This window comes from Bombus affinis, unplaced genomic scaffold (assembly GCF_024516045.1).
Source record: "Bombus affinis isolate iyBomAffi1 unplaced genomic scaffold, iyBomAffi1.2 ctg00000059.1, whole genome shotgun sequence".
NCBI classification, from domain to species: Eukaryota; Metazoa; Arthropoda; class Insecta; order Hymenoptera; family Apidae; genus Bombus; species Bombus affinis.
In genome coordinates this window covers 203,270-229,908 of record NW_026108820.1, presented here as the reverse complement: position 1 = coordinate 229,908, position 26,639 = coordinate 203,270, and the positions used below count along the sequence as shown (strand labels likewise).

The following is a 26,639-nucleotide window of genomic DNA, read 5'->3' as shown; positions in this document are numbered from 1 at the left end:
CCACGCGCGCGTCACAGAAATTCGAACGACTTTCGCGAAAAGGACGGAAGGATAAGACGATCGATCGGATCTCGGGTCGATCGCGATACCCCCGGACAGAAGGTTTCGACGAAAAAGTGGAGTAGACGCGACGAAGGAGCGTCGTGCAGCAACTGGTGGCCAATTTATTCACCACGTGCCGTATGAATTTAATTTTCTTTCGCGCAAGAACGATCCACCATCGGAGAAAGTAGAATATAATTAATTTCGATCTCGTGTCGATCGCGACGTTCCGGATGGAACGTTTCGCCGAAGAGGTGGAATAAACGCGACGAAGGAGCGTCGTGCAGCAACCGGTGGCCATTTTTTCCACCACGTGGCACCACGTGGAAATTTAAACGTTTTCCATGAAAATGATGCACCATCGGTAAAAGTAAAATACGATAATTAATCGGTCGTCGAGTCGAACGTGATATTCCGGATAAAATTTTTCGATGAAAAAAGTGGAGTAAACGCGACGAACGAGCTTCGTGCTACGACTGGCAGCCACATGGAGGGATGAACGCGGCTGGAAACGCACGCGAGTGCAGCGGCGAATTGTGCGTAATTGAACGTTGCTCTTGTCACGACCGGCATACTTCAAATCCGATGGACCGATGATGGAGATAGAGATGTGGCGGCCTTGGCGACAATGTTGTGTACAATTTTCTAATGTTATGTGTCCACGAGAAAATTCCCATTCTATTGGGTTTTCTCAAAAGTTTCTTTCGTTTTATAAGGAAGTGACAGATGCACATCATTTTTTGTGTTACATTATGATCCATTTTGTTCTATTAGTAGAAAACGGATCATACAAAATTCAATAAAATAATATAAAAGAAAAAATGTTGTGCATCTATTATTTTCTTATAAAACAGACAGAGACTTTTGGAACAACCTAATATGTTTCTCATTGACATCCTTGGGAATTAAGTAGAGGATAATGGAAAAATGGAAATCGATAAAAAGTATTTATTATTATATCGAGAGTTTTAATGAGTTTTTTTTTTTTTAGAAAAGTTTGTTACTTTATACAATTTATTGGTAGTGTATTGCTATATCAATTTTTCTAAAATTTACAATTTAAATTACATTGGTTCGTTGAACGATCGAGTAATAACTTAGCAGTGTTTTAAATCTCATTCTCGTAGATTTGATTGTATTTGTAATTATTATAATTATGAGCATCGTATTCTTAAGAACATCCCCTTTTTACATTATCAATTGTTCTTTGATTTATCGACATCATTAGAACGAGAACATCATTATTATTTCCTTATTTCTGAGCTTCGTATTATCGATATCGTCGTAATTTTATTGACTTATTAATCAATATTCATCGTAATATTATTATAAAACACATAAGGAATGAAACTCTATGTACACATTTATAAAATGAAAACAGCATTTTCATTGGTAATGCGATAAATCTTATGTATCGTGTTGTTGTGTAATATTACAGTGTATGTTACAATGTACGTATAAACGCGTTAATAGAACCAATTATTCTCATCGGCGACTAAAATGATTCACGATCGTGTGTTACTTCGTCTGCAATGTCAGGACGGATACATGATAATTGTTAATGTAATTTGTAATACTAAAGCTAGAAACAGATCGATCCCTCTTATCGTCAGATCGTTCGCAGCACCGGTACCGATATTGCAAAACGATTTCTCGCAGCAAGTGGTGCAAGCGGAGAGTTTTGTTCGTTCACCGACCACTATACATCCGGAGTCGCATTTGTTAGTACACTTTCTCTCCACCGACCAAGTTTGTGGACTAGACGTTGAATCTTCGGTGCTGGTAGTGTAAGAAAATCGCTTTACCTGAAGAGAAAGAAGCAAACGTGAAAGGAATATTTGCAGATTTTAAACTTTCACGATGTTCGTTATATGACATGTCCTAGCGGATCGCAAGAGACACTCGTACGCTAAAATATAGTATTTCTTTTAATTTTGTCCGAGTACGAGCTCATTTTGGTCGGCATTAAACCACGAACTTGATAGTATCGAGCGAAAAGAGAAAAAAGAAGACTGAAAAGAAAAGATGAGAAAGAATTCTACATGTACGTAGAATGATTCTTGATACTAAAATTAAATTAATATTTGCAACAATTCCTTGTTTCACTCTGTATGACATTTCACATTGGAACTTGTAACGAACACGAGTGAGTGTGAACGTAACATATTTTTAGTCAAGGGAATATCAATTTTCCAGAATATCTCGCATCATTTCCAGAGAATACGGCTCGTTCATGGTTAATTCGGTCGGTTAATATCGATTACGGATTTCGTAAAATTTTTGCCGTGTATGTGCAAACTGTACAATTATATCATATCCAATATCATTGTTGATTACCAATAAATAAGAAGAACAAATAAAAAATTGCATTTGCATATTCCCTCAAATGTGTACACCATGTACATATGTTCCTATAAAGCGGATTCAATTTCAATAAAGTACGTAATTATTATGAAACTGAATTGATCGACTATATTGAACATTTCCAAACACTAAAATCGCGTTATGAACGAAATGAAACTGTGGCTCTATCTTGAACAGCCTTCTCTCGCTCTCGTGTTGACGATAACTAATATCGCTTTTAGCTAGCTGTTTGCTATATTCTATTTGCTTTAAAAGCACGCGATCAAAGCAAAATATCAAACATCTGCTGAAACACGTGCGTGACCTGTGTATAATCAACAAGCGTTTGAATCGCTGTTATCATTTGTCATTACCATACAGGTCCTTTTATCACCAGTGCACTTGTGCCCGAAAGTGGTGAAGTTTCCGGTCAGATTGGCGCATCTCTCTCCATCTTCCATTGTATCACACTGATGACACCATAAATCGTTTGCTCGTTCCGACGCTGCGTGAGTTCGATGTTCCGTAGTTAACAGTTGGCCTGATCATCGGACACAATCAACCGACAAATACGTATTAATTAATAGAAATCGTGATTTATCCTAGATTTCTAAAGATTATTAAAATCGACGTAGGAATCGGACGTAAGACGTTGGGCAAATCGTTGTCTACTTTTTAATGCTTCGCATCTTTCTCTCTTTTATTTCTTAGAAATTACTTCCTTTTACTTCTTCCTTTCTTTCATTTTTCAAACAAATGTGTCGTGCTTTCATTAACGTCAGATTTTTGTACATTTTTGTAAAAATAAATAGATATTAGTCTTGACTTTTACAGACACATCGGCGATATGCGTAAGATGAAATTTCGTCGCGTTCGTTGACAAGATTGCTAGGAAGATTGCGGAAAGGGATATCATCGAGGAAATCGTCTAATAAGGTGAAACATCGGTTTAGGTTTCTTATTTACAACGGAATTCTTCGGATGTTTAGCTTTTCCGTCGAATAGCGTCTCTAACGATATTTCGCCAAATTTTCCTGCTGTTCTTGCGATACGTCCGACGGTAAGACTTGGCAAGCAAAATATCGTAAACGTATCCGGAAATTACGAAAAATTTATTTCGATTTATTTCAATTAAACGTATTCCGAGAGCAGCAAACGTATTCCTTATCCATTGGCAGGTAATCAACGAAATCATACACGGGTACTTAAAAATACCTACAGTTATGAAAGATATTTCCAAGTTCGGAAAAACGCTTCCACGCAAGTTTGACCAATCGTACCAATCCTCTAGAGTTTCAGCTTCTTAACAGATTGGATCATCTCCGAAGACTAAACAGACGGTATACGACTACGTTTGCATCTATACGACAATTGGATCTACGCAAGACTGCAGATTCGATATCCACGAAATATTCTATGTATATTTCATGAAGTTAAAAATTATACTGTTTTATTTCACATCTGGTTCCAATAGAATAAGATGGATTAAACGTAATTCAATAAAATAATTTAAAACAAAAAATGTTGTGCGTCTATTATTTCCTTATAAGATAAAAGACACTTTTGGGACGATCTTATGTTAAAAATTCTCTGTGAAAGTTGATTGTAATATTCTTCTTATCTAAAGAAAAAGAGAAAATAGAAATAGATGTATTCAGTATGAATTATTTATTTTATACATAGGAAACATAGGCAAGACGGTAAATGAAAAAGGTAGCCTCGAAATGAGAATTCATCGCGAAGCTTATCACGGAAGAAAAGTCAATTAAATGCACCGTGGACGATGATCGTTGTTTACACGATTCGTAACACAAATGGCTAACACCTACGAGTGAAGGCTTCAACAGGTGCACTTTCCTCTATATGCAGTTTATATGTAGAGGAAGATCTTCGCTATAAATAGACGAAACATCGTTCCTTCAGACATCTAGTGAAAACTCCTTCAACGAAACACGCTCCTAAAACGCAACTTGCTCGTAAAACAAATAGGGCCATGTAATTGAAAGGAACCTGGAGAAAGAAAGAGAAAAATGGGAAGAAACAGAAACTTCCATTTTCCATTACAGAAACGCTCTTTGTTAAAAGAAAAATTCCTCAAATTAAAAATTCTCATAGACGAAATACCGCCATTGTCTATCCTGGCAAATTATCTTCCGTCCTAACCAGTTACCTATTCTTGACGAGTATACTCGTCACGCGTAAAAAGCAGTTTTTGCTGTTTAAACTGCAATTTCAGCGAAAACTAAAATATATTCGTAAATTTGAAGACGTTTCGACCATTTGGAAGCCAGGACCAGGTAAAACGAACAAATGAAGAGATATAAATAATTATTATGAAAAAACTATAATACAGCGTGAACAAAGTAGTTGTTTTGTCCTTTCTAACGCATTTTAGTCGCATTAGTCGCAACGGCTAACTGGTCAATACATTGTCGAGTCGATCAACTTTGGTATTCCGATCGTATCGACGTGAAAATCGGCGTGACGAATAAGGCGCAAGAATCGTTTTCTTCTCTCGCAAATACCGAAGATGGACAACGCGTATCGGCGAATTTTTAATTTCAGAAAAATGTAATTTGATTCGTGGCGAAACGTGTGAGAAACGCGTCGAATTAAAGAGGCGAAGGTTTAAGCAGCCCGATAAAGCGAGTGAAATGCGAGGCTTACCATTGATGCTTACGACCATGGAGATAGACGCGACGATCAGGAAGTACGTGACAGGGTACATGTATCGGCCATGTTGATAACGTCTAGCGCGTCACATTCGAAAATAAATTCGGCTGTTTAAATTGCGATCGGCTGATGTCATTGGCGCATTGATCGCATGCTGGTGTATGGCAGCGAGCGCGTTGCGACGCAAAACGAGCGGATTTGGGTACAATAGGCAGCCATATTGAGAATAGCCGGAGTCTGCGCTGGATGGGTACAGCTGCTCCAGAAACCTTGAAGCCCAAGGAAAATCAATATCCATGGCAGCCGGAAGGTCCTGTTCGTTCAGCGGGAACGTTTGACGTCAAAGTTTCTGCGCATTCGCATCACACCCAGAAAAAAGAAAATTCACTGTCACTGAATCAATGATTTGTCGACACCGCAACTAAAATTCAACTTACAATGCCTCGAAAGCTAAAATAGTCCGACACTCGTCGTAAAAACATCTTTCGTTTCGTACGTTCATTCGAACGAAATAACTCGTCTGCAACTGTGGACCGAACCATTTGAATTTTGCTCGACGAGTTAGAGGAAATCTTCGAAATGTGTTATTTAAATCTTCGTTACAGGTCCAGCTAGAAAAGTTGTAAAAAGCTACCTTTACTTTCTTCTTCGCTATTCCGACTAATTGTACTTCTTTCAACATTTCTTTACACGTCACCTATTGTTAATCTTCCCAATTCTTCTAACTCGTAAAAAAAAAAAAGAAAAAAGGAAAGAAACAAATTGTTTGACTCAATTTTTGAAAAGTTATTCTGTTTTAAAGAACGCACCAACGCCTCCTATAGCCCGTTACACGAGACTTTTCGGGATTTTGTTCGTTTTGTAACGAAACACGACTATCCCGATCACATTGGTAGAACTTGAAATCATCCTGAAAGTGCAAATGTAAAAGGCAGAAAATAGTTGTGGCGAATATTTGGGGGGAAAAATAGTACATAGTATAGATAGGTATTTTGAGCGTACAATAAATATCAAAAATTATTCCATTGAATATCGAGACGTATCGGTACAACAGATAATTGACTGTTTAATTAATTTCGTCAAATTAATTTCCTCCACGAGATACACCATAAAGAGCTATCTTCAACATGTTATAGACGCTAAATACTGTCCCATTGAACATTGAGATGCATCGATGTGATGGATAATTGACTGTTTAATCACTTTTGGAATCTCTGCGAAATATACACTCGCACTAAATATCTTGTTACTTAAAATACAATATAATATGTAATATGCGATATGTAATATAATATGTAACATACACGTACACACGCGATATATTTATAAAGAAGCACGTATCAGAGTTGGAATAATTTCGTGAGCAACAGTAGACGGTAAATGTAATTTGCAAACGACCTCTTTATCAAATATCGATAAACGCGATCGATATGGAAGGGATCAGTGCTTATGCTGGCCAAATATTCCGTCATCATTCAAACATCCATCGAAACTAATCCCAGTACATACCATTCGAATAATCGAGTAACTTCGTTATCACGTATGATACAGTGCAATTACTTGATTGCAATGATATCTCAACGATTATTAACAGATACCAAGATGTCTCGACAGTTGCAAAAATCTTTTATAAATAAATTACACGTGGCTCGCGAAGCTGTTTCAACGTTGCTGGAAACTTTTTGCGTATATGATATACGAAGCATTTCGAAATGATCATTGCAGCACTGTAGCGAGACACGCCTAACTTGATCGTATCGGTGAAATTTCAAACGGATTTGGAAGTGTGCATAGAAGTTATATTTATCAGGGACACGTACTTTCCAAAAATCATCAAACTATTCGAACAGTCAAGTATTATTTAGTATGTTAATAAGTAATACTCTTAAAGAGTTAGAAAGAATAAATTTTCGGAAAATGGAACAATTTGACTTTCAAATGGCTCGTACGTGATGTAATCATCTGTTTGATGAACTTTTAATTGCTATCGTAGATAGGATCGTAAAATACTACGAATGTTACAGACATTGTCGTGATTTTCCTATAAAGTAACACACGACGCGTAGTCCGTTTGATGTTCGATTTGCTTGGCTCTTGTAATCCAATTTCAATAAAATTGTACAAAATGCACGTGATACGAAAGAAAATATAAAATATACAAAAGACTCTTTACTTCTCTTTTTTTTTTCTTTTCAATCATATCCTCAAAAATATGAATTTGCATCAAAATCTACAGTCTAATTAGAATATTAGAAAGAATATTCAGACAGACGATGTATATAAAGGAGATACAAATTACGACGATGAGAGAACTCGCAAGATATTTGTATCTGTGAAATTGCAACTGTAATAAATATCTATAAATATCTACGCCGATTAAATTTTTGATACACTTCGGATTCTCATCGGAAAACCAGTAATAACATATTTCTATTTCGTAATATATTTCTGATATACAGAGGATGCTCTCAAAAATATATACACCCACTTTAATTAAATGGTATCGTGAAATTGCTGCATCGTATTATTACAATTTTTATACAAATCTTCCTTTCCTTCAATTTTGTGTACATTTCGGATGTATTCCTTTCTTTTAATCCTATTAATGGATCGATAGATTTAATTTTATAAAATTGATTTTTTGAATATTTATACATTCCATATCTTTTTAAGCACCACGTCACATGATTCTTTCGGTAGAAATAACTGCGTAAAATTACATTTTCTCTGTACCTGGGAGCTTTTGCGCGGTGAATTTTATACGATCGAAGCCCCTTTTTCGAGTGGCGTGGGTGCTTCGGCATGGGAAAGTGCCTGTCCATTATCGTTTTAGCTGGCTGTTTCCATTTGTATAAAATCGTCGTTATTATCGTCTTTATCACAACGAAACCATCCCATTACATCAGTGTATTTAAGGTTTCCCCACAGTTACCCCATCATTCGAGCAATCCACGTGCTTTACATAATTCTCAATATCACGTTTCCATTTTCTAACATCTGTGACTGTAGCTTTTCCAACGTCACGTACTCTTGATGAATTCTATCGCCGATTCTTACACCACCTCCCACGTTTTTAATTAAATTGTATTTTCTTTCTGTACGACTGGAACGTTGTTAGTTTCATACCAAATTCTTATTTATCGGAATTCTATTCTATTCTATTCGAACAGAGAAAAGAATGTGTAGATTTTTTAAAAAGAAACTGTTTTTTCGAGCTATCGCGGGGAGACGCGGTCGTTAGAATACGCGTCAACGGGAGTCGTAAATTCCCGTTACGATTAGAATGATCGACACCACGAATAGTTCGATCCCCGTATTTCGATTAAGATAATAGGGGTGATTCAGGTATGATAACACTGTGGCTCACAGAGTTAAAATATATATTTCCAACACTTAGTATACACGATTGAATAGATATAAACACTTAATAACTTATCACGCTGCAATAATATAGATATGAAAGTAACACGGTATGAGACTTAATGTTAGAAGTTAGATCTTTGACTGTGGTAGGAAATTCTGAGAGATATAGAAACGGTGAGAGTTATAGGGAATGCAGGAACTCTAGTCACCGTGAGAGACGATGGAAAACTCTGAAGCTTATTCTAATGTGAATACGGAGGAAAGCTTGGTATGGGTGTGCCCTTTGAACGAAGAACGCGGATTCGTTGCTTACATTTTTAGTTAGTAAAGTGAGGGCAACAATCCGCGATGTCGATTGGTTGGGACCAATGTTAGGAAGGAAGAGAGGAGGAAGAAACCTCCTACCAACTTGGGTCCTAGGCGACATTGTTTACAGGGAAACTCAGATTTTTCGTTAGGTATATCTCCGCTTTCTTCGTAATTCTTAAGAGCACATAATAAACCCAAGGACCTTTCTAAAAACCGGCCGAAAACTCTTCTGGAATTAGAAAGTCTTTTCTGGCAAACAGATGTGCTTAGACCATGTGTGCGAACAATGCAGCTAGAATTGCAACTTTATAGTGGGTCCTTGGGCCTCTGGAGTGTTAGAAGGACGGCAGATAGACCGTTGGTTGGCAAGCCGCGCGGGATGGCGTGCAGATGTGTTGCGCGACAGAACAGAAACTTATCCGTCACTGAGAAATGTTAGGTTCGACTGATAAAACGTACAGACACCAGAGTATTCGTGGGAGCAGTCGAACATCAACGATTCTACGATCTCGGCATATTCCACCTCAAACACGATTCCGTAAAATTCAAACTAATCGTCCAGCGAGCTGTTCCATGTTTTCCAAACTGAACAGATCGTGAGCATCGGCCAGCGATATGGGAAATGAAGATAATTTCCAATTGTTCGTAACATCTGACGATCATTCGACTTAAAACATAGTCCTCGCGGTCGCGGCAAACAAGTTACGCAGGCAATTTGTCAGCTGTCGAACGAGAGAGCTGGCTGGTTGTACCGCGTTGAAGCAGAGCGATTCGAAGAACGGCAGAGACGCGAAAGGGAAGCGTTCACCGAGAATACGTCCGTTTCTTTCTCGTTAGACGGTGGAAATGAATTGGCGATTTCACCATGAATACTACAAAGGAAGTTAACACTGTAACTGGCGCGAGTTTCGCGTGAAACGTAGCCTTTGACGAGGTGAAAGCCGGTTTGTTTGCGCGTCTCGCCGAACAAATCCGATAACTAAAATTGTCTGACGAAATTGTTTTACACGAGCCGTGTTCTCGGTAACGCTAGCGGCTATTTAATCAAAATTGTCGGCCGCGTTTCTCGTTGGCCGTTCGATCGACCAACGTGTAATTAAAATGATAATCTTAATAGATCCTCATGGACATAGATAGCGAGGCTGGCAGTTGGCGAAGCGAGCTAAGCAAATAGCGAATTATATCGCGTGTTATAACTGGATCGTGGAAGTTTGCGCATATTTTTACACTGATAAATTAACCCTGCTGCTGATCCTCTAATATTTCTCGTTCGATCTCATCTATTACAAATAACAGATACGTAAGACAACATAGGAAAATATATAAGTAAATAGTATCGCGAATAATTACGAATAATTGCATTCATTTTCGTTAAAGGTAAATTATATTGTATTTACGTGCCAAGGATAGAACTGAAATTGCCGCTGATATTGATTTATTCTTGTTAAATTTCAATGTCAGAATAAAAAAGTTTAGCAGTTAGCGGTTGCGACCTCTTTGAAAAGCGTGTACCTAAAAGTGTGTCGCGAACAGTAAGCGATGGCGAGTATACTCGTCGAACACGGAGTACGGGTGGCTGTTATAATATAGAATTCAGTTGTTACGAAACGACTGTTTTATTTTTCAATTTAGTACTGACGGGGCTCGTCGTAACGTAAAATACTGCCATCTCTTCGTGACGAGTATACTCGTGGAAAACAGCCAATTGGTTAAACCAGGACCAGATCACGATACCGTTTAAAGATGAAATTTGTAGAATGGTTAGAGTTAGAGAATATCGGAACTTTGTATTATTATAACGTTTACCATCGCTGCGCTCTCGATATTAACCCTTAACTGCTGCTCTGGGACTCCCAGACGATATAAACATCCGCGTAACTTCGCTCTCGAGCAACGCGTGATGTCAAGTAATTTTCAATTAAGTCGCCCCTTATGACTATAACTTATAACTTCTGATCTTTGTTCCGTATAGGAGTAATTGAGAACGTACAACTTTCCTTTCGCTTTGTTTCGTCTTGTCCATTATGGATGAAAATGCGATTATAGTTACGAAACGAATCATTCTTCGTTGATCGCGATACAATGGAAATGTTTACAGCGAACGTTCCCGAGTGCTTCGAATAAAGAAAGAACGATGCAATACGATACTCTTTGACTTATAAATAACTTTCCTTTGAGACCAATCGGTGGATCAATTTTCTGGCTCCGCAGACGCAATGTTACACGTAATCCTAGGAATCGTGAAGTTTTCAGTCTTTTCTAATATTATTTTTCAACTTGAAATTCAATCTATTGGACGTAGGAATATTTTTACTGTAAACTATTAGAAAAATGTCCATCGTATAATCGACGAGCATCGCGAGAGTAATATCCAGGCTTTAAATTCTAAAGGCTCGTTACCGTAAAACTGTAGTAGGCAACGTCGTTGCTCTAAACACGTACGTAATTTTGTTCACATTGTATAACCGATAACTATTTTCTTTTTATTATTTCTTTTTATTCGAATGTCCTTCAGCTTTCGCTTTACCACCGTACATCATCCCTACGTCATGCACCGATACTATTTTTCTTTTACACTGTGACACTTACTTGTCTGCTTGACCATGCGATCCTGATCATCATGCAAATGGTCTAAGACTGTTGTCGTAATACTCTACGGAATAACTAAAATTGTTGTATCGTTCTAACACGTTATAGACTTTATTAAAGAGGAACGTTTACTCGATAGAAGACTCAGATTCATGAAATAAGACACCGGTTTTCCCTGACGCCACTTTACGATATAAATAATTAAACTTTTTCTCCCTCGTATATGGAAAGCTTAAAATACTTTTCCTGTATTATCTATGCCAAATCTCCTGTCAATTTCGTTACTAAAATAAATGTTACAGTTATCAGCAATAATCGCCTGCACTCGACTATACGTTTCTTTAATTAAAAATTTATCAAAGCGAAGTCTTCGATTCTTTAAATTCTGCAAAATTTGATGAAACGCGCAATGACTCGAAACTTCCGACGAGTAATGTACGCGAAAGACTCTGTATACTCGTTAGGTCGTTCCTCAAACGAGAAACAGATCGAACTGTTCGCGTTCGAGTCAAACGTAAAGGGAAAAGATTAAATTTCCTAACTTTTCGTCGATAGGATCTTCATCGACGTTTATGACAGTTGACTTCTCTTAATTAGCGAAGCTTCAAGCTTTCGATATTTCCAAGTTTCAATAATTCTCATTCTCCGTTCGCCTTTCAATGACCGTTATTAGCGTGAGCGTGTGTCAATAATCAAAGCGAACGATGCTCTTTTGAACCTTCCTTTCCTCTTCCATTCGTCTTCCTTTTCAGAACGGAATAATGGCTAGATCTACTTTACTCGTTGCGCTGATTTAACGAGTGCGTGTTTATTCTCTCTTTATTCTTCGTCTGCTTCTGCCCTCGCGTCTGTTGAACATCGATTCGATTGCTGAACTCGACTGTGTGATTCTCCTATCAGGAACGACATTTGCGTCGGAATATACATGTTACGGTCGTTCTTTAAAATTCTTCTAAATTAAAAGTTCCTTAAAACTCTCCTAGCTGCAAAGTTCTTCTCCTGAAAGAGTCGCGGTAAACGTGGATATCCGACGTTACGCGTTCGTTAACGAGCATCTCTTATGTCGAATATTACAAAGCAACGATTTACCCAAAATATAGAAATATCTTCCGAAATAGCGGACTCATCGTTAGATTATTAGATCGCGGATGTTCGTGCATTTGTGGGAATTTTAAAAATGCAAAAGTCCATGAAACGTTTAGGAAACGTAGAGGATGAAATAAATCTCTATCCGTTTCGGTTTATTCAGTCGTATTCGTGAAAGTAGCAAACTGCACGAACATACGTATATTATTATTATTATATCTTGTTTTTGCGAAAAGCATTTCTCTTGCAAGCATTTGCCTTTTATATTTCTTACTTTTGGCGTTCCGCATACTTATAGGAAATTGCAGCTTAATCGTTGCAATAAAACTTATCGCTTTCTATTTTCCGTTTCTGCACATCTTCGCAAATTTATCGTATTAGCGACGTGAAGTATAACGGACGATTGATCGTAAATTGAAATCACAAATTCCCCATCGACCATTTCACAACAGACTGCCGCAGTTGCATGTTTTATAGGGGTGAATAGCCGCAGAGAAATCGATTCCAGTTCTACAAGGGACAAGTGTTATTGCTTTCATTTGAGCGCTCTGCCTAAGTATATTGTTCGTGGATTTACTGCAACAATGTTTGGGATTCTGAATTACAACCTCCCAAGAGAAAACTTCGAAATGCTCTAAATATCTTATCGGCTACTTTCACGTAATGATATATTTGTTTTTTGACAAATAAATAAAGAAAAGAAAAGAAGAGTAAAATACACATCGAGAGTATTTTACCTGGAATACGTATTCAAGGATTATTTGCAGATTTTTCAGACCAAAGATACTTTTGTAAAGTGTATAATCATTTATCTGGAAAGTATTAAAAGTACTTCGTTTCTAGTAGGATTATATAATATCAATATCGTATTTAGGAAGTTGTGAAATTGCGAACTTATTAATAGGAAACACCATATAGATACAGAGAATGAAATTACTGATCGATACGGAGGATATTAATTCATTTAATATCTTGGCGATAGCAGATGATCGCTTTGCAATTAATCAGTACTCTGCAATTTATAATTGGATATAATGCAGTTAATTATTTAAATCAATTGTTACGTGTATAAAGATTGATAGCAGGTATTTATAACTTTTCTGCGATTTTCACATTAAGCATGATGAAGCAGTTGAATGATTAATTGATTCTCTTTAACATAGCCATGAGGGAGACGAATTTTTTTAAAAAGAAATATTCTCTTACCAACTACCGTCGGTAAAATACCGAGCGTAGGATTAAACTGTTAGTTGTGAAAACTATTAATATTAAATTAACGTTCGTTGGGACGATATTCGTTGGAATTATATTTTCAAAGTCTCATCTTTATGTATACTACCTGAAGTATAATATTTCTGCAAATAGTGAAATATAAAATAGTGAAATGACGATGTTACAGTAAAAATTGTTTTATCGTACAAAATTGAATATCTTTGTGTATTTGCTACGATATAATTATTAAAAAGAAGAAGAAACTTTCGATCATGAGAAAGATGGAATATAATGAAATATATTCAGACATTGAATAAAAATTTTTATTTTCATTTCGGAAGATGGAACGAACACGAAATATGCAGCAAATTTTGCGAATGTTTCAAAATGAAGGAACTGCGCAAATATAAATATTTGCAAGTTAATTGCACTTAATATGGAACACCTGACTTTAAAAGCTTCCCAAAAACAGAAACATGCTTTTCTTTTCAATTGCCTTCGAGAAATTAATAAGTCCTTTCTGTGTCGCTTTATAAATTCTTTTAACATCGATATTACGTTTTTTCCTAATATTAAATTCTAACAATTTCTTACAATTTTTCAGCTGAAAGTTGTATTAAAATAATTTTGGCAACTGCTGAAAATTGTTGAAATTGTTGCACCAAGAGCGTAATTTCTGGGAAAAAAGGGTCGATGAGAACTCAAATCCTTCCGGGACTGTTTTACTGGCTCTATTAAACAAACATGTTTAATGATAAATCATGCAAAAAGTAATATTTTTTACGTTCATTATTTAACACGACTCTCAGAAAAATTTTATAGGCTGTCAAACGTAACAATCAACTGCATTCGATCAACATGCTTTCATTTTTAAGGAAATATTTCATTTATTATTTGCGTTATTACTTTAATAAACGTTTGCTATACCGTTAACGTTCATATCTATAAACCAACGTTTACTTACAGCTTTACCCTTACATAACGTCAATCTTCGAAAGAATTACGGATTTTTATTATACAATATATTAATCTTAGTTATTATAACGTTAAGTTATTAGCAAAATTACAAGATTGAAGTTACCAGAAGAAAAAAAGCGAGGTGTTCGTTTCCTCTTTTACAAATATAGAAGAGGAAGGTTGCTTAAGAATGATTAAAGCGTAAAATGAAATTCTAATTAAATAAACGCCGTATTACCATTTTTCTACTATAGTTTCGAGTAAATTCCGCGCACTAATCGTATTTCTCTACGGCACAATAATAACATTCTGTTAATCAGTCTTTGAAATGTCACCGCAAATGTTCCATGTGCAACGTGACGTGTATTCCGCGATAATTTTCTTAAACTATATGAAGTTAACGTTTATAACATTCTATAAAGTAATAAGCAAACAAAATGAATAGCCTTCATCACGCTGTATATCCTGTTTGCATATTTAATATTAATATCAAAGCTTCCATGCAAAAAGATGTTGTATTTTGCAAGCGTATTTTATTACCGAGTGCATAATAATTCATTAACAATCCCCACGATTTATCGTCACAGTACGAAAGTACGTTCAATAATTTACATTCTGTTTTTAAACAGCCTGTTGTAGCTATACTTTGTTTTCACGTATTTCAAGTAAACATATCATCGATAAATACACCAGTACAAACGCTATTATATCGATGCAAACGTTAAAACATTTTCATCATGGTGAAATGTATTTGGTACATCAATTTTAGCGAATTCAATTAATGTATGACTAATGTTAAGCATTTACTTTGATTCGTTGAGTTGTAAGAATGAAATTAATTAAAATTTCCTTCAATCAAGGTAGATGTAATTTTAACAGAAAATTCCATTAAATTTCTATAAGTATTTCTAATGGTTACTCTTATGCCTATAGATAAAAATTAAAAAGCAAACTATCCTATAAAAATTAACAGATAAGATTATTTTTTCCTGTTAATTTCTATGCCATAATTGCCTCTTCGATTCCCTATTTCTCTACGATTTATTCGTCTCGTACACAATTTTAACGTAATATTTGTAACAACAGACAGAGATACTTAGTTAGATTTAACACGATTCTTTTTTTCGCTTTTGTTAAAAAATTATTCGCAGACCGCAGCTCCTCCTTCGATAAATTTTAATTCTCATTACGTGTACGTACATAAAACGTAGCGAGTACGAAACAATCACAGAATAACGTGATCTTCGATGAGATGCGATGTTTTAATAAGTTCTGATAATAGATGCATCATTAAATATGTAATTGGAAATGGTTGTTAATCGCGAGCATTAAATAATAATGTAATTTGAAAATAAATTAAATTCGATATATTTATACCGAATATATTAAAGACGTTTTAACATCGACATATTCAACATTTACTACTATTTTCCAGGCACAATATCTTCTTGTCGTTACGTATTTGAAACCTCCATAATATCTGAATTTATTTTAGCGGACAGAGCAGTATGTAAAAGTTTTATTCATTACATTAATGAATAAAAAAAAAAACAACAACAAATCACGAGTATCTTCGTTAACTTACAAGATACGTATTATTAAATATCCAAAGAACAATTCTAAACAATTTTGCAGAAATAACATTCCAAACAAATATAATACTTATTAATTGATATATTAAATTCGTCGGATGCAATTTTTTAATCGCACATGAAACAAACGTATATTTCTCATTTCGTTGAATTGTTTTCTACATTTAAATTATTCCTGGATAGATAAGAATTATACGAAACTCACGAAATAAGGAAATAAGCAAAATAAAAAGAAAAAAAGAAGAAAAAAGAGAAGAAACTGGTAGATTTCACTTATCGTTAAACTTATATTCTTAAACCAAGTTAAACTTAGTTCGCCATCTTCGTGATATTACGCAATTCAACAAACTGTCAGATGCAAATACAACGTTAACATAGAATTGTAACGATAAAAGTTATATTCGAAGTTATGGTAATCTCTTCTGCTATGACTCATCATTGTGCAACTGTAACTTATAGCATTAACAAATCTGTATTTTCAGCCACGTTTCTAACTATAATCGTACATTCCATGTACATAAGTAATGTCCACATTGAGGAAGTATAACGCTTAGTTAATAAATTCGAAACCACATCGTTCGCGTGTAGTCCACGTGAATTATATTTGAATTGTGTTAAAATGGCAATTTGTAAATTTTATAGGTCATATCGAAGGGATTAAGGATATTGAAGGAGAATACATAAATATTCGAGTCGCGTACATAAGTCTTAATATTACGAGCATAAATCTCCAAAATCTTCCGAATCTCCGTCGTATCTCAGCCACGTGAAATTATTTTTCATAATCTTAGTACGTTATTGATCTACGATATAGTAAAAGTTCTATACAATAAGTAATAAGCTTTATACAATAGCTCGTGGTTGATAACTCCGCGTTAAATACAATTTATGGCAACAAAATTTTATCCTATTCTAACAGTTCGTGGAAATAAAAATCGACGGACTTATGCAACTTCCAGTTGGCGAACAAATTAACGCAAGTTTCCAACGAATGAAACGCGAATAATGGGCCAAGGAATTTCCGACGATATGAAGAATTAGGTAACGTTGTCGGAGAAGAGTGCGCGAATGTAATACAATACCTTGGAAAAGTAAAACGTTTCTTTTAATAATGTAAATGGGCTGAAAAATATTGCGGCAGAAGCGAGCAATTACTGATTCTACGTGAAAAACCGAGTGGAAAATGTGGAATAAAATTTGTAAAAATTTCAGTACACCGGTTAAATCCTCAATTTCGATCCTCGGATGAAAAAAAATTAATTGTAATAAATCATACCAGGTGTTTTTCCTATCTTTCTTATTTTTCACGTAGAATCACACTCTGTGTTTCTATTCGATCTATTGGCCAAAATCTATAAAATTCACGTGGCGATCAACGTATCGATGCATTCTGTCAATTAATAAAAGAAGATATAGCTTAACGTAGAATAATCTTTTTTATTGCGATAGTGATGGAAATTTCATTATCGAGATTAATCGTTACCTTGTTGAAAGTCTGATCGGCGCTATAGCGAAAGAGTAGTTAGGCGAGCGGAATCACGGCGTGGAATGGAAAAGCGTGAGAAAGTAGTCTCATAATGTAATTAATGATCGAGGAATCGAAATTCTGTCGTATTTTACAGCGAGGATAAGAACTACTCAAGCGACAATCGAATGTCACTTAAGCGCTCTGGAGATGGAATCAATTAGTACTTGAGTGGCGTTAATTCTTGCGCGAAGATCAATTCTCGCAAACTATTCGAAAAATAAGGATTAAAAGGTTTTTACATAGGGAAGCGTAGGATTGAAGCTTAGGATTTAATTTTGACGCGAATAAATGAAAGTTTAAGAATCGAGATTTAATTGAAATAAAAGTAGGATCGTTAAATTAAAAAACGTGAATAATTCTCAATTTTTGTCGCATATGAAGTATAGACACAAGTCTTTCAAATAATAAAATATTTAACCAACGTTAAATATTTAACTATAACGTGAAAGTAATATAAATGTAAATGAATATCGAACATTCTGAATTATAACACCAATTAATCGCATGCTAATTAATATTTACGAATCATAAGCGAAACACGATGGAAAATCGAAATTCGATATATATATTTCGAACCGTAAAAATAAGATCAGTAGAATGAACATGAGTTGGTGTACACTAGTTTTTTATTAAATGAAAAATAATTGATACGAATAGTAATAATAATAGAATATTTCTTAATTAACTTTTTCATTAATAGATATTATGTTTACATATATACAAATAAATATAATTTTCTACAAATAATATATATGTTATCAATTTAGGATATGAGTATAAAATTTCTCACCATGTCACAAATTTTCCCGAACGTTATTTTTCGCATTTGAACTTGCAGTTGGATACTACGACTATATTTCTTGTATTTGTTTACAAGTTTAATAAAACTATTTTACGCTATGGCTTCGCTTGTTACTTACGGCTTCTTCAAACCAAGCGATTAAGAGATGGAATAAAGCTGAAATTACGTGATATAATATGCGCGTATACTTCGTGTGCCTGACATTACGAGCATCACACTACTTACAAAGGAGATTTTACCTTGTATAAATCATACTTTTACTTTAGCAGCATGATAAATTTTATCCGATTACTTGAAAGCTGTTTGTATTCCGAGTTATTAAGCATCGTTATAACAACGAATGGTGTTGATAATTCTCTAATTTATTTAAATTTCCAAATTAACATAAAGTGTTACGTAATTATTTTATAAATGTCTTAAAACGTTATGAATATTAGTTTATATGAAATCTTCCCTTAGAGTACGTGGGCGGATGAATATTAAACTTTGATGGAACGCATCTAACGATGAAATATTACATATCTATGAAATTCATCTAAATGATTAAATATCAGATATCTATGGTATTCATCAAACGATTAAATATCAAATAATATAAAAAAAATATAAAATAACAGTTAGCAACATTTCGATATTATGGATTAATTGAATTAACTTTTAAATCGAAACACAAACGTGTTAACTACAACCTGTGGATTAAAGCGATTACAACTTTTTCCTTTTTTTTACTTTTTTTTTTTTTTTTTTTTTGATAGGAAAACTTCAACCAATACTTTTGTGTAAGCCTGTGAGGTAAGCCTCGACTTCTAAACTAACTTCGTAAGCTATAGAACTAAAAGAGCATAATCGTAATGTGATACGAATAGTCGGAAGAAATTTAACATTTATTTAAAAACTATATATATTTATTTAAAAACCGCTATATTACAAAGTCTTTAACTATATTTTTATGAATCTGTATAATTTTTTAGAATTTTAAAAGGATACATATATATATGCAAGCTCCCTAGATTTCATGTAGGATAGGGATTCTTTTTGTTTCGCGGGTAGCACGACAGGCTGTGTTTCACGGACAGACCGATCTTCCCTTGTTTTACGGACGACCATTTTAAGAAGCACGTTTTTCCCGAACGGACGGACAGAGAGTTACATTAGAGACAAACAAGGTTACGGAATAGTTATTTAAGATTTTAAAGACTGAAGAAGAAAGATCGGTAGCTCAGGACGTTGAAAATCGATTCTCGATTTTCAGGTAAACATTGTACTAAAGACTTGTTATTTCCCGTTTATATAATTATTGTTATTTATTGTTATAAACGCATATTAATTGTCGTTTATTTTTGTATTTTATTATTTACTTCATAATAAAAACTCGATTTTCAGACTACAGAATCGATCCTGAATTATCACCAAATTACCATCTTACAAATCGATTTTCACTACGCCATGCCGTTAAAAGTGAAGCTACGTATCGCCGTGAACGAGAACGCAATGGGGAGAAAATAGAATCCATAAGAATTCATAAGAAAACCAGAAGATGAAGTATGTGATGTCTTTCCTCCAGAATATCAAGCAAGAGATCATCATCCGCGGTTATTCAGTTTATCGATAGTGAAGAAAGCCGCAAACAACTTAACCAAGGTAAGCCATTACAGAAACATTGCACTCACGATGGATGACGCAACGGCAGCGTCATACATCGGTACAAGTTTAAACTTCGTGTTTCGAGATATTTACTTAGAAGAATCGGAGATCATCCCCACAAGGAAAATAAAGACCGAAATCGAAAAGCCCAATCTTCAAACAGAAACATTATTAGAGATCTTCCAGAAACAAAACATGCATGAGAGAGAAGGCACAGACTTTGTCATAAAACAATTTGATGGAACGCAAAAAGCCACAGATTGGAGTATGAAATATTCATATTTCACATACGCATCCCTTCCATACTCTAATATGAGTATGAAACCGAATACCAAAAATACAAAATCCAAACTGATGAAAAAAGGATCAAGAATTTGAAGAAATATTTGGGAAAAACAGCATCAGAATGGTACCAGACAAATCTGCTGAAGGATGAAGAATACAACTGGGAAAATTGGAAGGTGGCAGTTCAAAAAGCCTCTGGCAATAAAGGTTGGTCTGCAGTACGATACGCTTATAACTTTAAATACATTTCAGGTTCATTCACTGAATATGCCATAAAAAAGGAATGATTAATATTGGAAGTAAGGAGGAAGACTTCTGAAGAGACAGGGATAAATCTAATTGTTATTGGATTACCCATACACATTCAAGATAAAATCGATAAAGAAACAGTACAATCAACAAATGGCTTAATCGGATTCTTGGGGCAATATCAGACGAAGGGAAGAAAAACACAAGGGAGTAACGCAAGATTGGACAGAAAGCCAGAGCCACCGCCCAAGAAACAACCTTGTGTGATTTATGAAGCACTGAATTTCCCAGGTCGATTTCACCCAATAACAACTCACCAAAGAAATACATGCACATACTCATCGATCATTTTTCAAGGGCTGTTTTTATGTCCACATCGAAAACACAACACACAGAAGATATCATAAAACTTATAGACTCGACAGGAGAAACTGATTGCATAAAAATTATCCTTGCAGACCGATACCCAGTAATGACATCCAAAGAAATTCAAGAGTATACGAGGAAAAGGAACATTAAATTAATTTTCACCTCGACAGACTGCCCATCCTCCAATGGACTGAACAAAAGGGTAAATCAAACATTAGTAAACAGGATCAGATGTAATTCAGACGAAAATAAGAGAAACTGGACAAAAATCACAGAAGAAAGCGTAGAAGAAAACAATAACACCAGACACAGTGTAACGGGGTTTGCCCCAAATCATTTACTGAATGGAAAAATGATTGAAATCGTCCCTAAGGAAATAATGGTGAATAAGATAAACCTAAAAAGAGACAGAGAAGAAGCATTCAAAAACTCAACAAGAAATTTCGAAATCAACAAACAAAAATACGATAAAAAAAGAAGAGAACACGAATTTAAAATCGGTGATATGGTCTTCACCCATAACGGAAAAAAAATGAATAGAAATAAGCTGGAAGAAATTAGGAAAGGACCTTTCATAATTCTAAGAAGGATTTCAAACTCCATATATGAAGTGGATAACGGTAATCGGGGATCTGAAGGGAATCTGTTCCACTCCCCATTCGAGGGGCGGTGTAAACTCCCTAGAGTTCATGTAGGATAGGGATTCTTTTTGTTTTACGGGTAGCACGACAGGCTGTGTTTCACGGACAGACCTTCTTTTGTTTTATGGACGATCATTTTAAGAAGCACGTTTTTCCCGAACGGACGGACAGAGAGTTACATTAGAGACAAACAAGGTTACGGAATAGTTATTTAAAACTTTAAAGACTGAAGAAGAAAGATCGGTAGCTCAGGACGTTGAAAATCGATTCTCGATTTTCAGGTAAACATTGTACTAAAGACTTCTTATTTCCCGTTTATATAATTATTGTTATTTATTGTTATAGACGCATATTAATTGTTGTTTATTTTTGTATTTTATTATTTACTCCATAATAAAAACTCGATTTTTAGACTACAGAATAGATCCCTGAATTATCCCCGGATTACTATCTTACATATATGTACATATTTGTATATTTATATATATATATATAAATACATATATATATATATATAGAGAGAGAGAGAGAGAATGTTACAAGGAAGTAATCTAAAACTCCGTAAATTTGTAGTACATGTTTAATGAGAGAAGTATTAAATATCTGATAAGCGTAGATCCAAAAATTAATCCTATTTATTTGATATACCGTACTTTTTATTTAACATTTAAATCGAACGTTTAAATCGAACCCTCGATAGAATAGGTAGAATAAACGTGTCCAATAAAATAATCTCCTCCATCATCTGATTTGAATTCAACGAATTTTTTTTTATGAATACACATAGAGAGAAATCTACCTATTGTGGACACACGTACAAATCAATAAATAATGCATGTCGTGCAATATCGGCTAGAGAAGGAATAAATAGAGAATTATGTATTATCCACAGATGGCAGTTATACAGTGACTACGAAAGGTATTTAAATAATATGAATATAAATACATGATACAGGTATTAAACTTGGTATTATTTAGTGGTACTTTCATACGATTATAAGGATTTGATTTGAAATATAAAAGCTGATAGGAAAACGGTTCATTGGAAAATATGGACACGCGCAAATATTTTCTCGTGCCCGCAGTATATTAAAACAGAAAGTCAAATATTTCTTATCAATGGCGAAGGATATTTTTCTCTTCTTCTTGACCCAGCAATTGGATTTCATCAATATTATATAACGTTGATTAAAATTTCCTTTTCTCTCGAGTGAGTACTATAAGATCACAAAATAACATAGATCTTTTCTTTGCAACTTGCTGAATATAAAACTGCGTCCTTTTACAGGCAACCATGTATATTCCAAGCGTGATGAAGGGATTAGATCATCGTATCGTAAATTATGCTTACTTCCAACCCCAAAGGCAGACTTTCTATGTGCTTGTCTCTTTGCTTCGAGGGCCAGCGAACTCTTCACTCTATATGACAGAAACAGCCTAGAATCCAGGGGGAAATTTGAAAGTCAATCAAGGAAGGAACTGCAAGATGGACAGAGCAAGGTCTCGTAGAAATGTATGTGAGATTCGTTTCTCGCAAATTACGAGATACGGAAACGTTTAAAGTCATCTACAGGCGGAAATCTGTTCAAGACAGTCGCGGTAATGTTTCGACGTTATATTTTATACGTTAAGCCAGCTATTATTTAAATATGTTCTTTGAAATTAAGTAAAATCAAAGTAGCTGAAAAAGTACAGCTGATAAAATTACGTTCAAAACGTGAATGAACAATAATTTTTACTTTCGTTACGCTGTTGTTATCGATTATCCATTATTTCTTATGGCAAGAAATGGGAACGTGCTTAATTTACGATAAAAACGAGAAACAATACGTAAAATATTTTTCACGATAAATTATTTTCATATTGTTTGAAATAATTTTACGCTTCCGCGATATAAGTGGCGAATGTAATTGAACAAGAATCATTTTTGATAAATGTAACAGATATATACCGTATATATATGCAAAATATATTATAACGTGTTAATTCATAAAGTTACTTAAAATTATTGGAAATCTATGTACGTAGGTATGTTTAAATATTTCATTCATGTTTTTATTCCATTGAATTGCAAGTTATATAAAATCATTTCATTAATAGTATAGTTAAATAATATAAGAATTGCGAATTAAGAATATTGTTTATTAGTGATATAAATAATTAAATTAGTAATAATGTATACTTAACACGTTCTTGTATTTTGCTATTAAGGTAGAATTAAATGGTTAAAGAATTAAAATTATTTCGCTCTTCTTTCAAAATTATTTCAATCTCGATCTCATGTTTTAGAAGGGAAAACTATAATTTTTGTTCTTAAAACATATCATCCCCTAATAGTCTGCGTTCGAATCATGATTATTCTAAAAACCACTATGATTGTGTTATTGAAATAACGTCATCAACTAGTTTCTTAAACTACGTAGATGCTACTGAAACAAACTACGTACATGCATAGTAAGTTTATATGAATATTAAACACAAGAAACTTCGTTTGACTTGATTTGGCTGAAATCAGTTTGTCGAAGTGCATCATAGAAATAAGTCACGTCGATCAAAGTTGTAGCGCAATATCTATTAGACCGTCATTAAAGTCATCGTTGGTACATTAATAGATGGTATCACACAGTTAAACGACATGTCATAATATTCTTTCATCTAAACCATAGTAGCAACAGACTGTTTCCTACAGACTAGAGGTATTTCATGGGACGATCATATAAATTCTTAAATACAATAATGTATAATACACATACGTACATACATGAACCAAGTCTGTAAGCATAATCTATAGACTATAATAAATACGTGAAACATTTTGAATTCTGTATTAGATTTGAAGAAATCTCGAATAAATCAAAAGATATTAAATACTACAAAACTGTGAGCATTATTAAGGATTAGGATGTGATTTTTTGAAAGATATAAATATAATTTATGAATAATTTCAAAGATGAAGGTGAAAGAAATCTGTAACAAGAATTAGTCCCTTAAGGAAACGTTAATTACTTTGTTACTGTAGAAACACTTGTGGATTCTTCGATATAAAACTAACAATTATCTTTTATCTAAAGGATATGTTATAATACAAAGATCCTTAAAATTATTCGATGGAATATCCAATTGATATTAATGCTGATTACCTACTTTTTAACCTATCATTTACAAAGAACAGTTTATTTATCGAAGCTATAAACTCTTTTGCCCGCTTCAGAGCTTCCATCGACGATTTATGACGTACATGGTGCAATAATGCCTAATGCGATTCTCTTTAATATCCCATATTGCATACATTCTCGTACCGATTACACAAATTGTTTGAATTCAAGAAACATGCGATCACTATACCGGTATAAATTTGTTATTTACTTGATCTGAAATATCCTTTCAAGTTTGAAGTGAAATTGAAATTCTTTCAAATAATCTTTGACTTAAAGATGTTATTTATAGCTTCGCGTTTATCGATATTGATTCCCTAAATTTAACTGATTTTACATGTATATTTATTTTACGATTTAAGCATTACATGTTAGTTTAAGTATCATTTACATACCAGCTACTTGAAATCCATTTAATTTCATGTAACAACTAATTACAGAACAAGGTTTAATTTTTACGCTAACTAAGCTCAAAATGTCCATGAAGCATGATTTGTTTCTGGAAAGTCATTTAACTATTTTAACTAACGAAATGTATAACGAAAACTATCGATTTTCAGAACTTTATAATATAATGGAATCGTTTTACATATTTGCGGACAAACAACACAACAGTTTTCGTCTATGAATACGAAACAAAAAATTTAAATAAAAATTATATTAATCCTTTCGGTACGAGTTGTTTTTTAACATCGATGGTACGTATAAAGCAGTAAAGCATGTGCGTGACCTGAATACATTTCCGGTCTTTTTATAACGATTGTGAACAAATAATGTAAAACTATAACTTCAAAACTATAACGTATGTTTCCAGATAAAGAAAATAATCACAGACTTCGCTGGATGCATAAGCATTCATAGACAACATCAATGGAATTTTTTTTGATGAATATGTCCTTCTCCTGTAGGAAAGTATGAGATGACTCGTTTGTTTGTAAGAAATGTTCAAGAGCAGTTATGAAATCATTTACGGATTTCACTACGTTTTACATATTCGAAACTTTCCATCTTTGCATTTCTTTTCTGTCTCCCCTTTCTCGTGAATACTTAAATACATGATTTTTTCAAAACTTCACAAAAATAATCGTAAGAATCTATTCTATTTTTTCTCGTATATTTCCTTGTTTGGAAAAAGGAATAATTTATGACTTGTAATTTGTAAAATTACGCTAATAATATCAGTTTACTTGTACAAGATGGCCACCATACACATATTTGTCACATTAGAAAATATAGACCTAACCAAACAGGAATATTACACATTACAAGTTAACGTACATATATATGTAGTATCTATTTACAAGTATCGCAGATTACCTCTTGAAAAGTAAGAAAACATAAAGACTAAAGTAAAGTTGTAAATCTAAACTACAGTTCAAGTTATACAAGGCATGCAAAGCTTCTCTTGAAACGTTAGGTGCGTACTTCGATATACAATATAAAGAAACATAGCCCGCGAGAAAAGCTATATAGTACATACCATACAGATCCCTCGCCATAACTTTGTCAATATGCGCAACGAAATCGGTAATTTTCGCGCCACCACTCAAACGCCGTTTCCCTCGCTTTGGATAATTGAATTAAATCCAGATCGTCCATGTTTACAGCGAAGCAACATGTAATACCGCCAAAAGTGCTTTCCACCCCCTCACATAACTGACATCGGCCGTCCGTGGATCCAACGGAAGGATTTTGAACGTTGGAGAATGCGTAACGCTGATTGGCTATTGAGCTCGGGGGTCGATCGTATAAAGGGACGCCGGGTCGCAACGAGCCTCACAGTACCGCTTCGACTGTGAA

The 26,639-nt window shown here is 34.4% G+C and overlaps 1 protein-coding gene and 2 long non-coding RNA genes across 4 annotated transcripts; 2 read left to right on the top strand and 1 right to left on the bottom strand.

Annotated features, from left to right (window-relative positions):
* Positions 1–1,507: 1,507 nt before the first annotated feature.
* Positions 1,508–26,400, bottom strand: LOC126926814 (uncharacterized). Its single transcript, XM_050743202.1, has 3 exons — positions 26,320–26,400; positions 2,760–2,926; positions 1,508–1,847 (listed from the first exon to the last, which is right to left on the bottom strand). Exons 1-3 carry the CDS (start codon positions 26,336–26,338, stop codon positions 1,578–1,580), a joined length of 456 nt encoding a protein of 151 aa, XP_050599159.1. The 5' UTR covers positions 26,339–26,400; the 3' UTR covers positions 1,508–1,577.
* LOC126926872 (uncharacterized) lies at positions 19,553–22,785 on the top strand. 2 transcript variants are annotated; one of them, XR_007714973.1, is made up of 4 exons: positions 19,553–19,748; positions 22,097–22,146; positions 22,577–22,603; positions 22,686–22,785. It is a non-coding gene; the product is annotated as an uncharacterized LOC126926872 (long non-coding RNA). The 2 variants fall into 2 exon arrangements; XR_007714974.1 differs by lacking the exon at positions 22,097–22,146.
* LOC126926855 (uncharacterized) lies at positions 22,790–25,668 on the top strand. Its single transcript, XR_007714950.1, has 4 exons — positions 22,790–22,894; positions 22,973–23,283; positions 25,400–25,537; positions 25,654–25,668. It is a non-coding gene; the product is annotated as an uncharacterized LOC126926855 (long non-coding RNA).
* Positions 26,401–26,639: the final 239 nt, after the last annotated feature.

What these genes read in the sequence shown, in the direction of transcription:
- LOC126926814 (XM_050743202.1), bottom strand. An exon ending in GTGATAAAAGGACCTGTATG is followed by an intron (nt 1,848 to 2,759) that starts GTAATGACAAAT and finishes CTTTCTCTTCAG; the next exon opens with GTAAAGCGATTTTCTTACAC.